Source organism: Myotis daubentonii, chromosome 8 (genome assembly GCF_963259705.1).
Source record: "Myotis daubentonii chromosome 8, mMyoDau2.1, whole genome shotgun sequence".
In the NCBI taxonomy this organism is placed as follows: domain Eukaryota; kingdom Metazoa; phylum Chordata; class Mammalia; order Chiroptera; family Vespertilionidae; genus Myotis; species Myotis daubentonii.
The window spans coordinates 76,564,472-76,577,977 of record NC_081847.1 but is presented as its reverse complement, the minus strand read 5'-3'; the positions used below and the strand labels follow the sequence as shown (position 1 = coordinate 76,577,977).

The 13,506-nt window shown below is 39.3% G+C and overlaps 1 protein-coding gene across 3 annotated transcripts in view; it reads right to left on the bottom strand.

Annotated features, from left to right (window-relative positions):
* Positions 1-13,506, bottom strand: part of KIAA1328 (KIAA1328 ortholog) — a 173,337-nt gene that overhangs the window by 105,487 nt on the left and 54,344 nt on the right. For all 3 annotated transcript variants that reach the window (XM_059707184.1, XM_059707182.1, XM_059707183.1), the window contains one exon: positions 12,101-12,228. In XM_059707184.1, coding sequence (XP_059563167.1) covers positions 12,101-12,228 — 128 coding nt within the window. The remainder of the gene's footprint in view (positions 1-12,100; positions 12,229-13,506) is intronic.

Here is a 13,506-nt window from a genome sequence, read left to right as displayed (position 1 = left end):
ATATATTATTTCTATGCTAACCTTCACTCAGTTTTTAGGGCAGCATCATCTACTCCTATTTTGTTTACTACCACAATTTCATCACTTCCATATCTCTTTCCTATCATCTTTACCCAAATGCTTTTAACTGGGATACTACCAGCAGAATAAAGCATTTTCTTTATTCTTAAATCTTAAATCACTTAGAAGTATGCAATGACAGTCATTTAGACCTGATTTAAAGGCCCAATTTATTTCTCAGTCTGCTCACATAATACCTATAATTTATATCTATAACAGACATAAGAGCTTCCCTAGGGTGCTATAGGCTCAACTGTAAGGTTTCTAAAAATTAAGCATATTGGTAGGTATTCATGCAATCTTCTTTCAGACAATATTAACCTGCAGCTTTGAGGGAGAAAGGAATCTGTGGTTAAAGGCTCAGATGCAACTGTGAAACCATATTCTTGAAGAACAAAGCAAGGCAAATTAAAAACAAAAACAAAAACAGTGGCAAGGATGAAGAGGAAAGATTTGGTGGTATAACCTAAAGACATAGAAATGGCCCCATTAGGCAAAAGAGTAGGTGCATAGTACATATATTTCTACTAATCTCTAAGTGATACTAATGATAACAAAAAAGGCTGTAGAGAGATTAGACATAAGGAAAGTTATAAGTAGGTTAAAGCTCCAAGTCTGTATGTGATTGAGGCATACAGAGACGAAGAAAAGAATTAACATAGCATGTCAGAGACTATCTTTAGAAAGGCTGCTTGTAAGGCTGGCCCTTGGCTGGCATTATGGGAACCTGGATTTGGGGAGTATTCCAACCATTCCCTAAATGATAAGGGTATTTTACTGTCCTAAGTGGTTTCTGTAAACAATATGGTTTATGCTCGACATGTGCTTTCCTTCTGGAAGTCTGGAAATTAATATATTCTAGATAGAAGGTAAAACATGACTAGCTTCCAATAAGAACCCTGGGCACTGAGTCCCTAATGAGCTTCCTTGGTAGAGAATACTTCACATATGTTGTCATCGTTAGATGTTGGAGGAATTAAATGCATCTCATGTGATTCCACTTGGACAAGATTTTTATAAGACTGTATCTGGTTTCTTCCAGACTTCACCCCCAAGTATCTTCTGCCCTTTGTTGATCGTTTTGTATATTTTCACTATAATAAATCTTAGCTGGGAGCATTACTATTTGTCATAACGTAGTAAACCAACAAACTTGGGGGTGGTCTTGGGAATCCTGATACACCCAGCTTGTGGGTTTAATTGATTAATATAGTCCCTTACTTTAAAAAAGTGAGGTGAAGGTGGCACGCAGTTCCAGCTGGGAGTCCTTCTCTTTGAGACAGTATTCTGAGTGTTCAGGCAAAAGCTCTGAGAGAAGAGGCACCGAGCAAAACTCATTTATGTAACAGCATAAAGATAGAGAGAAAATGGTAGTCACTCAACCTGTCAAGCAGGCAGGCTTTCAGCAAACTCTTATTTCATGCCCAAAGCAGAGCAAAATGCTTAAGGCTATACACCTTTTGAAAGCTCTGATCACTGCAAAGGTATAAGCTAAACAGAGCAATAGACTTATGAATCAACAGAGCATTAAACTGAAAACGTTAGTGTGTCTTGACTCAGTCTGGAAGAAGACTGAAGCTACCAACGTGGTTGGCTAACCAACCAGAATAGTATTACCTGCCAATGCCACTGAGAGGCCTAATGATGCAGTGAAAGATGAAGGAGCAGGGGACTGAGGCTTCAAGTTGCTCCTTTGTCCATCAGTGCTAAACAGTAATGTATTCAGGGAGACACACAGTACCTTTTATGTTTACACTTCCGTTAGCCTACACTCTTAACATGTTGCCTCTACAAGGAGTATATTTATAGCTGACTGAATATAAAGCATGATTATCACTCTTAAAAAAGCTATTAAAGCAACCAGGATGATACCACATTCTTGGAATATTTACCAGAGTTTTCTTTTAATCGATGCTCCATTTAAAATGAAATGAATTTACTTAGCAAAACAGAAATCATTCACATGGCCTGGGAGATTAAGATCATATAACAACACAAGTCACATGCTGAGCTCGAAATCTTAAATTAATCTGACTGCTGTACTCTCAGAGATTTCCTCCTGCTCAGCATTCCTAAAATTTAGTACCATAAAAGTTAGAGCTGGAAAGAAAACTTAGATAACATCTAGTCTATTCAAATGTGTGTCAAAAAAGACTTAATGTACTTCTCCTGTAGCATTTAGAGTATCTTGCATTTTTTTCTTAAATCATCCAACTACCTCATCCTTGTGTCCTCCTACCCTCCTCCTCCTTCCACACATCCATTGTGTCTCTTAAATCAGAAAAAGTCACTAACAGGAAAAACCCCCATCTATTTCAGTGCTTGGTGACTAATGTAACCTGGAAAAACACCTGCAATAATTATATTTCATTTTGACATTGAAATTTTCATTTGATTTCATTCCTTAGTATTCAACAGTAAAATTTTCTACCAACGAATAGGTGAAAACATGTGTAATATACCAGATTCTTTCTGAAAAGGACAGATCTCACCTAAACTAACAAGCCCAGCCATAACTAGTTCATCTCTTAAAACTGTCAGCTTGTTATGGGAACATATAAACTTCTCATAGCCAGGCTTCCTCACCACCCAGAACTGCACTGTCCAATATGGAAGCCGCCAGCCATGGGAAACTACTAAAATTTAATTTGTTAAGATTAACTTAAAAACTCAGCCTCATTAGCCACATTTCAAGTGCTCAACAGCCACACTGCTGACATGCTACTATATGGGCAGTGCATACGTAAAGCAGCTCCATCATCATAGTTCTACTGGACAGCTGAGCTCTCAGAGCTATTCCACTTATAGGTAGCTGGATTCACAAGAAATCTATGTCTTTCTCTGTTTTGCTTATTTTCTATGACATCCTAATCCAGCAGCTTTCTATCAAGGCAAAGAGTAAGCATATATCCAAGACACATATAAAAATACAGTAATTACAGTAGCCACGTGGTAAGACTATAAAATTATTTGGCCATTAATTCTAACTGAGGGGGACAAAAGCTTTAATTGGTTATTTTTAATTTGGAAAAGTTATTTAGAAACAAACAAGAAAAAGTACATTGACACTCATATACCCTTTAGACCCAGATTTACCTATTGTCTGCATTACTTCCTCTCTATCATTCCCACATTCAGCACTTGCACATATTCATACATATATTTTCTGAAGTATTTGAGGGTAACTTTACACACCTCATGACCTTTATCCCTAAATATTTCAGTGAGCATTTCTTATGAATAGGAACGTTCTCTTACATAATCATAGTAATTAATTTCAAAAATTTTACCTAATCCATCATCCATATTCTGACTTTATCAATTGACCTAATAATATTCTTTATAGTATACTAGTGGCCCGGTGCATGAAATTCGTTCCGGGGGGCGGGGGGGGGGGAGCGGGGAGTCCCTCAGCCCAGCCTGTACCCTCTCTAATTTGGGACTACAAGTGGGATGTCCGACTGCCCACCGGGATCAGGCTTAAACGGGCAGTCGGACATCCCTTTCAGAATCCAGGACTGCAGCTCCCAACCGCTCACCTGCCTGCCTGCCTGATTGCCCCTAACCACTTCTGCCTGCCAGCCTGATCACCCTCTAACCACTACCCTACCCACCCGATTGCCCCAAACTGCCCTCCCCTGCCAGCCTGGGTCTCCCCCAAACTGCCCTCCCTTTTAGGCCTGGTCCCTCCCAACTGCCCTCCCCTGCTGGCCATCTTGTGGTGGCCATCTTGTGTCCACATGGGGGTGGCCATCTTGTGTGTTGGAGTGATGGTCAATTTTCATATTACCTCTTTATAATATAGGATTCCTCCAAACGTTACATGATAGACAGTGTAGGATCAGATACTGCATTTATTTGTCATATCTCTTTTTTAAAAAAACATATATTTTATTGATTTTTATAGAGAGGAAGGGAGAGGAATAGAGTCAGAAACATCAATGAGAGAGAAACATAGATCAGTTGCCTCCTGCACACCCCCCACTGTGGGATGTGTGCTGGGGGCCAGCCCCAGCGGGTCCAGGGGTTCCCAAAGGTGTTCTCCGGTAATTTTTAAATAAAACATTAAGTAATCTCATTGTAAGAGCGCTTACAGCTCTGCCCTCTCTTGCCACCTTTGAATCTCTCCATACCAGAGGCGGATTCGGCAGCGGGGTTTCATTTCTTATTACAGATTTTAGATTCCAAATACAAATTAAGATATTAATTTGAACAAGAAACCACATTGAGGTGACCATGGCACTCTTTTTTTTTTTTTCAAGTTCTGATTAACTTTTTGGCAAACTTTTAATATCTAATGTACCTTTTTCAAGAAAACAAGGGTTATGTTCTATAATAACATGCAAAAACTGTAAGAGATTACCTTCTGAAACTTTAACTCCTTAAGCATGCAAATCAATAGTTTATCATAAAGTTTCTTACTTTTTTTAAAAGCCGAATGTACTTTTTTAAAGCCAAATCCTGCCCCGTTAACCTGGTTAAGAAAACGTTCCCAGCCTACTTATAGATCCGGAGAGTTAACTTTGATGTGTTAAAACTAAGTAAAATGCATTTACTCAATCCAAAGCAGGCATTAAAAAGAAAAACCCCAAATGCTCTCTTATATCCATTTTAAGAGTAGGATTGGTGCTTTCCGCTATTACCTGAGTCCTGATCTATCACCCCAGGGAGAGCTTGCCAATCCTGCACTTTCCCGGGGTGGAAAGGCTGCAGTGGGGTTAAGGATAAGGCTCCTTGGGCCTACCTTCTCCCATGCCCCTACATTTACCTTTCCGGCACCTTTCCTTCCTCAGAAAAGCATGGACACACTTGTATAAAACGTTCCGTCTGACTAGGAGTAACCTTAACTACTCTGCTAGCAAGCATATGTGTTAAAAGATCAATACGGAGTCTTTTTTCTTCTAGACTCAGTATGGCACATCTTCTCAATCTAAGTTCTGTACTATCCACCCACTTACCCTACTTATCCTCTATAGGGGGGTCTACAGCACCCATGGTGGAGTCCTATCCGTCCCGAGTGCGGGGGCTCTCAATGTGGGGGGGGGGGGACTTACCTAGGGGAACCCTGTTCGGCCTGTCCGGGCGCCATATGCTGGGGGCCAGCCCCAGCGGGTCCAGGGGTTCCCAAAGGTGTGGAAGGAGTCGGCGAAGAATGTTTTACACGGAGACAGCGTTCAAAACTCTCTAGCTTTCCTTAGTCTCCGTGGATCTCTCTCTGTGGCCTCAGCCAGGCACAGGGAAGATCCACGGAGACTAAGGAAAGCTAGAGAGTTCTGAACGCTGTCTCCGTGTAAAACATTCTTCGCCGACTCCGTCCACACCTTTGGGAACCCCTGGACCCGCTGGGGCTGGCCCCCAGCAGATGTGCCTGCAACCGAGGTACATGCCCTTGACCGGAATCGAACCTGGGACCCTTCAGTCCACAGGCCGATGCTCTGTCCACTGAGCCAAACCAGTAGGGCTAGGTGTCATATCTCTTAATTCCCTGTTAATCTAGAATATTTCCAGAGCCGTTGTCTTTTCTGATATTTCCATTTTTGAAGTAGGCAGCCCCCTCTCCCCCTCCTTTATTTACTAGGTTTGTCATTCTGTGCTTGTCTGATGTTTCCTTATGATTTAGATTTAGGTTATGCATTCTCAGTTGGAATACTGAATAGGTGACGTGTCATCAAAGTTTAACATCTGGAGACATAAGAGTCCACCTGTCTCTCATTGGAGATGTTAATTTTAATCTCCTGGAAACCTCCCCCCAACCCCACACACGGTATAATTACTGTTTCCTTTTACTCCCTCGCAATTACTAAGTAGTCTAAGGGGAGATGCTTAAAGGCCACACTGATATCCTGCTCATGTAACGTTGGGCCCCTTTCTTTCATAAGTCTGATGTCCATATGGGAATACTTCCACACCATCCAGCCTTCTGTGTCCAAGGCAACTATGTAACGTTGCCTTATATCGTCACCTCCACCATCTAATTCAATCAGTGTTCAAAGCTTGATCCCATCTTTCCCATGGTTTCAAAAGAATGATTTTCCAACTTTAGCACTCCTCCCACGTTTTCCAGCTGGCTTTTCAGCATTCCACTGTAAATAAATCTGCCTTCCTCCCCCATCGATCCGTCCATGTATGTATGTATGCATCTATTACTAATATTCATGAAGTTCTATTACCTCCCCAATAGTGTATAACTCATTAAATCACTACTGTTCTTAATTATTTAGTTTATTTAAGTATCTTCTTAATTATTTAGTTTATTTAAGTATGTTCTTAATTATTTAGTTTATTTAAGTATGTTCTTATTAAATAAGATAGGTCCTATATTGGTGACATTACTTAAATAGGAAACAATGACTGGGTTAACACAACCCCATATTGACTGGAAATATCAGGCTGATGCCTGATGATGAGCAAGTGAGGTAGGAGGAAGGAGCAGGAGGGGACACAGAAGGCTGGATGGTGTGGAAGTATTCCCATATGGACATCAGACTTATGAAAGAAAGGGGCCCAGAATAAAATCGGCCACAGGCTTTCCAGCTATGTCTGTTAGCCACAAATGGAAATGTCCTATTTTCTGTTTAGAAAATTGGCTTCTATTTAAGGAAAAACATATGGTTAATTTTCTTCTGTGCAAGAAAATTCCTGAGAAATCATGATGCACAGCAAAATGGGGCTAAAATAAATGGAAAAGAAAGACAAAAGTGGCAGCGTAAGTTAAACATGAATAGAATCAGGACTACAGTTCAATACAAAATATGGTTATAGCTGCTCTTGTAACTCAGCAGCTTCATAATGACTCGCTGTTGTCCTCATCAGAACTAGAAACTATGTAAGGTTGCCTTGCATCCTCACCTCCACCATCTAATTCAATCAGTGTTCAAAGGTCCTAAGGAAATGTGATTTTTTAAAATAGTTAATTTAGAGCTGCAGAAAAGGGCAGACTTGTCATTAAATAACTACCCATGAAAAGGAGAAATCTCATGAAGTCTAAAAGAATAAGAAGACAATTGCTTTTGTCTGTGAAAATTTAGAATTAAGTTTTCTGGCTGAGCATGTTCAAGATGATGATCACAAAAATTAATTTCAGCTTGAGTACGGTGTTCAGAGACAGAGAAAGTAGAATATGAGTGGCATCCTGCTCGTGGGAAAACAGAAAATGGCTCCCGCCAACAAGGAAAGCTCACTGAAACCCTGAGAGGGTTTCTGCGGTATACGCGCCACTCAGTAGAGACAGCTTTCACATAATCTTCATTGTAAGGAGAGTTAGCTGGTGAGAAAAAGTAAAAAAGGAAAAAGGGGTGGGTGGGAGAAGGTTGAGCAAGGGGCAAAGTGAAGAAAAATTGATTAAGAAAAAAAAGGAACGTTAGAATAGAAAGGACCTTATACTTTCTTCTTCTCTTTCCCTCTGTGGTCTCATTTTCTGTATCTCAAAAAATGGATAATTAAATGACTTATCCAAGTGCACACGACTGAATCATCAGAAGAGTAAAATTAGAATCCCAATCTTGTTTCCAACCAAGCAGCTGAAGTGCAACAGAAAGACCACTGACCTGGAGATCCCAAGGTTTAGATCTTTACTGCCACTGGGCATGAGCAAAAGTCGTGAGATTTCATGAACACTTTGAAAGAAACTCTGGCAGTCTAAGAAAAGTGAGTTAACAGATTTCTGTGAGTAGACACTAGCGTAGCATTAACTGCTGTAAGTTTATGTTAAAAAGTCCCAAAGTAGAACTCTAAGATGTAAGTGGTAAACCTACAAAAACCAGAGAGCATGTAATTACCTCAAGTATGGCTTTTAAGTTTTGTTAGGTAGAACCAAAGCACCTTTTAGTCTAGGATTGAGTTTGCCCTTTCTGATGCAATACCCTTCTAAGTACTGTACCTGATGCCAGACTGCTTGGTACAAACAGGATCTATTCCCAGCCTATGTAAGTTCCAAGAATTGTTCCCTCTTCTGGTAGTTCTTTCCCCCAGACTCATTAAATATTCTCATACTTATGCTTGATCATTAACTAGTTTAAAATTAGTTGGAAGTACCCTCTTACTGCAGCTCTCCCCTCACTGGTTTTCTGCTCTGAAATCTCACCCCACCTTGGTCTCCTCAAGCTCCCAGCTCCACCTTCTCAGCTCACGGAGACCACCTGCCTCTACTTGGGCTCCTCTATCTGGGTAGCATCCTCAGGCAATTGCATGGCTCATGTAGTTTTTTGTTTGGAGGCAGAAGTCCTGGAAGATCTTTAAACCAGGAATGAAAATCAATTTTGTGCCAACTTGGATGGACTAACAGTGGCTATTGGGACTGTAATAAAGAGTCTCAGGTCATCTTTGTGTGACAGGAAAATAGCAGCATGCACACCAGTTCTTAACTTACAACTCCAAATTGCACTAGAGTACATCTTTAATTCTACAATTACTAAGTAGATATGGCAAATGTCTCTCAACTAAAAAGAACTCAAAAATATTTTTTTAAAACTGAAGGGATTGTAGCTCCAAGATTCTATGGCATAGAGTAGTGGCAGTGGAAGTAATGAGACAGATATTTTAAGTAATTTTGGCACAATTACAGGTGAAGACCTTTATTTAGGGATTCTTCCAAATGCAGGTGAAAGGAAATAATGTAAGCTTCCCTAAATGAGTAGGAGGACAGACAGAATGGTGGAAACAAAAGCCAGAGAGGAATTAGAAATTGAAAAGCATCTAGAGACTTGGTGGGAAATAAAGAGAAGCCAAAGAATGGAAGGGGAAAAGAGAAACAAGAGGAAATAATGAGCAGCAATAGAAAAGGAACCAGAGAGAAACAATACTAATAAAATGGAATATAATGGCCAGATGAGAACAGCAGAGATTCATTAATATCCACTGCTGCTGGCTAAAAAGTGATAATGGTTTTATCCATTTTATAGAAAATGGAGAAATCTCAAGAACATTCCAAATTTACCTTTGTACATTTACCAAAAAAAAAAAAAAAGAGAGAGAGAGAGATAAGAAAAATAATAACTTAGGCCTGAATACTAACATTTTAAAAATACAGCTACTCAGATGCTGCCTATGTTTTATCATAATACTAGAGGCCCAGCGTGTGAAATCGTGAGAGACCAATCCGCTGCGCTGGCGGGACACAGACCCCTGCCACACCACAAGACCCAACAATGCACCTCCTGGTGACCAGTCGTTTGGTCATTATGCCATTACGGCATTAAGGTCACTCTATTTTTATAATATAGATAAGGAGAAATGAGGAGAAACTAATATTTCTAAAATAGTGCAGCGTATCAAATATGACTGAAATAGAAATTATAAGATCACAGTTTGAGGTGACACTGTTTAAGCTCAGGTTCACAAAAAAGAAATACCATTCAATTATGATAAGAAAAATCATATTCTAAAATGTACATTGGTCAAAACCATGGTTTCTAGATTCTCCCATATCCAAGACTAAGGCTACACTGAGCACTGTTTAAGATAAGGAAATGGAGTAACAGACACACACCAGTGAAATATCTCAATCTACACAGAACACGTGAAAAACCTTTGTAGAATGCACCATGAAAAACTTGTAATGATTTCCAAAATGAATGTAAAATGCATTTATCTTCGAGGCAGAGCAAGAAAGAGAATGGAGAAAAGCAAAGAACAATTCACCTTGTAAATGGACCAATTTCTTTTCAAGGAAATGGCAGAATTTGAAAAAGAAAATCATAAGACAGGGCATTCTTCTGTAGAACTATGGATTTAATAATACTATAAGCAAAACCTATAATATGCAATTTGAGCCAGATGGCAACCGATGCAAAGAAGAAACAGACAAGTCCCTCAAAGTCAAATGAATGTCTCATGAAGAATGAGCTGCTGCCATCTCCATCACAACATCTGGAGATGAGGTTTAAAAAAAAAGACACACACAACTTATTTTGAGAGCAAATTAAAATGTATGTTTACCTGACATTGTGGCTACTCACAGGAAAAGCAAATAGTTTCCCACACCTCTACTATACTTGTGCTCTGGTACTCAAAAACCATATGTCAGATTAAGAGCCAATGAGGGTTAGCCATAGAAACAAGGACATTTAAAGCAAACATTTTTTTAGCTATCTTAAGTTTTCTTTTCCCCAGTTTCAGAAATAGAAAAAGGCCTCTTTATCTAGATTCTAGATGCCTTGAGAGCCTCTAGTGCTGATTTCTTGACTGTCTATCCTTAAGGTCATAAGACTCTATGCTGGCTACTGAAAGGCCCTTCACCTACCCTCACATACTCTTGGCAATGGGCTGCCTTTATTTCTGTGCCCTCTAACACACCTATGTCATGTAAAGGAAGGGAGGGAAAATGCCAAAACAAAAGTAAAACATCTGATCTTCATGCTACAATTTTCTCTGTCCCACCGAGAGCAATAGGCAAGGGCCACCTTAAAAACTGCCTGCTGTTTTCAAAGTGGCAGGAAAAATCCAGATAAGCACAATTAAGACTGACTGTTCCTCTTCATTTTACAGCCTAGGTTTTCAGAAAACAGAACAAAAGAAAGTATTTCAAATTAGAATACAAATAAACCATTCATATTTTGGCCATTTTTTATAGATGTCATGACTTCAAAAGAAAAGCTGATTTTTCTAACCAATGGACACAGACACGGGGGACGGGGGGGGGGGGGAGGTGAGGGCACGGGGGGGGGGCAATGGGGCGATAAGGACACATATGTAATACCTTAATCAATAAAGAAAAAAACAATATAAAAAAATCTAAGTTTTACCACATTCCAGCAAAATTATTTCTTTCCTTTTCTTTTTTTAAGTTTTCCATATGTCCAAACTTTAGGTTAATAACTGGAGTTTTCTTGGCCAAAACTCTTAACCCACATGAGGCAGCTCAGCTGCCTCTACGTTGAACAGCAATGGTGTTCTTCAGAAGGGCTGCACAAAGCCATTCGGACAGGATTCTAATTCAGAGGGGAGGATAATTCCTGAGCACAATTTCCGTGCTTTAACACAGTAGGAATGACTTTGACTGTACTACACATTTTTTTCCTAAAATGTTTTAATATACAAGACTTATCTTCATCCATTTAAAAATTTAAATTCATATGGATAAGAAAATGAAATAAATTCCTGGAGAGCAAGAAGGCAGTCTGTAAAGCTTGTTTTACATCACAACTGGCAAAGTTCTGAAACTTCATTTAATATACCATTTGATGAAATGTATGTAAATGTTTATCTACAAACACTCTCATATATTTATGTGACTAATACATATACACACAAACATAAAATCATGCAAAATATTTTAATTTTATCCAGTTAAAGCTTTTGTAAGTTACCAAGTCACTTTTATGATTCTAAAAATTTAAGCACGAGTTAGGAAAGACTTATTAGTGTTTTCCTTATGGACAATGAGTAACAAACAGGCACAAACAGGCCACCTGATTTTCATTAAGCAACAGAACAGGAGCCTGCTTTACCACTCCTGCTGTGCTTTCACACAACCAGGAGCGTCCCACTGACCCACAACTGCTTCCCGACACCTGGGCCCCAGGAACAGAAGAGGAAAGGGAAAGAGGGCAGTAGAAGACACCAGCTCACCCGACCACTGTGGCTCAGTGGTTGAGCATATGAGGTCACGGTTTGAGTCCTGGTCAGGGCACATGCCTGAGTTGTGGACTCCATCCCTAGTGAGGGCCGTGCAGGAAGCAGCCTATTGATGATTCTCTCACCATTGATGTTTCTATCTCTCTTTCCCTCTCCCTTCCTCTCTGAAATTAATAAAAATATATTAAAGATTAAAAAAAAAAAGACACTGGCTCAATCACATGCTGCACTTCCATGTTTTAAGACAACATTCCAGGGTGGGGCAAAAGTAGGTTTACAGTTGTGAGTACCCGAAACAGAGTTTGTATATTATTATTTATTAAGTGTTGCATTTTTCATACAAACAACTGTAAACCTACTTTTGGCTCACCCTATATATACTGTGAGACAAAGTAAAAGGCAAATGACTCTTCTGATATCATGCTGATCCAATAAAGACAAGAAAGGTAAGAATAAAGATGCTTACCTGTTGTTCCTGCATTCTGGCAGCATCAAGCACTGAGAGAGACACGGTGAGCTTCTCTTGCTGTTCTGATAGATATTTTTGATAGAGGCTTAGAAGATCTTGGCATTCTCTATACTGCAGCTGAAGAGGTGAGATTGCAAATTAAGGGGAAAAAGACCTAGTAAATGGATTCAAAGTGCATCCATGAGTGCTGCTCTGCAGATCACAATAAGCAGAATAGAGACAGAAATGCACCCATATTAGGTGAGAGTGTAGGTAAGTGCAGTCTTCAGATGAACACAGTAAAAGTATTCCATCCCCACCAATGAAATAATATTCATGAAGAGTAGCAATGAGTATCTCATTTAAGAGACATTTCTCTCTAAACATTTAAATTTGAATAAATAAAAACAAATGCAAACACATGCAAAAGAATGAGGTTGGACTTCTACCTCACATCATATACAAAACTAACTGAAAAGGGATCAGTGACCAATGCAAGAGCTAAAACTACAAAACTCATAAAAGTAAATCTTTGTTTCTTGGATTAGGTAAGGACCACTTAAAAAACACCAACTAAAGAATAATTAAGCAAATTGGACTTCAAAATTTAAAAGTTTGTGCTTCAAAGGAAGAAATTAAAAAGACAATCTCAATGAGAGAAAATATTTGCAAATCATATATATAACGGACTGATATCCAGAACATAAGAAGACCTTACATGACTCAACAATAAACACTATTAACCTAATTAAGAATGGGCGAAAGACTTGAATAGACATTGCCCCAAAGAAAATATACAGATGGCCAAACAGCATAAGACAGGATACTTAGCATCACTAGCCATTAGGGAAATGCAAATCAAAACCACAACGAGATACCACTTTGTATCTACCAGGGTGACTACAACAAAAAAGATTGACAATAATAAACACTGACGAGAATATGGAAATATGAGAACCCTTCTCCATAGCTGATGGGAACATAAAATAGTGCTGCTGCTTTGGAAAATAATTTAGCAGTGTCTCAAAAAGTTGATAGAGTTACCATGTGAGCCAAGAGAATTGAAAATATGTGCCCACGTAAAACCTTGTACATACATATTCAAAGCAGCATTATTCATAACTAGAGGCCCGAAGCACAAAATTTGTGCAAGGGGCTCGGCCCTCGCACCCCTGGCTGCCGCCTTGGTCCTTGCAGCCCCGCCCACTGGTCATTCTGGAAGGTTGTTCTGCCATCCAGTTTCATTAGCATATTAGCTCTTTATTATATAGGATAGTAAAAAAGTGAAAACACCTAAATGTCCACCAAGTGATAAATGAATAAATAAAATGTGGTATATCTACTAGTATGCAATGGAATATTATTCAGCCATAAAAAGAAACAAAGTATTGCTACTAAATAAATGAACCTTGAATACATTACAC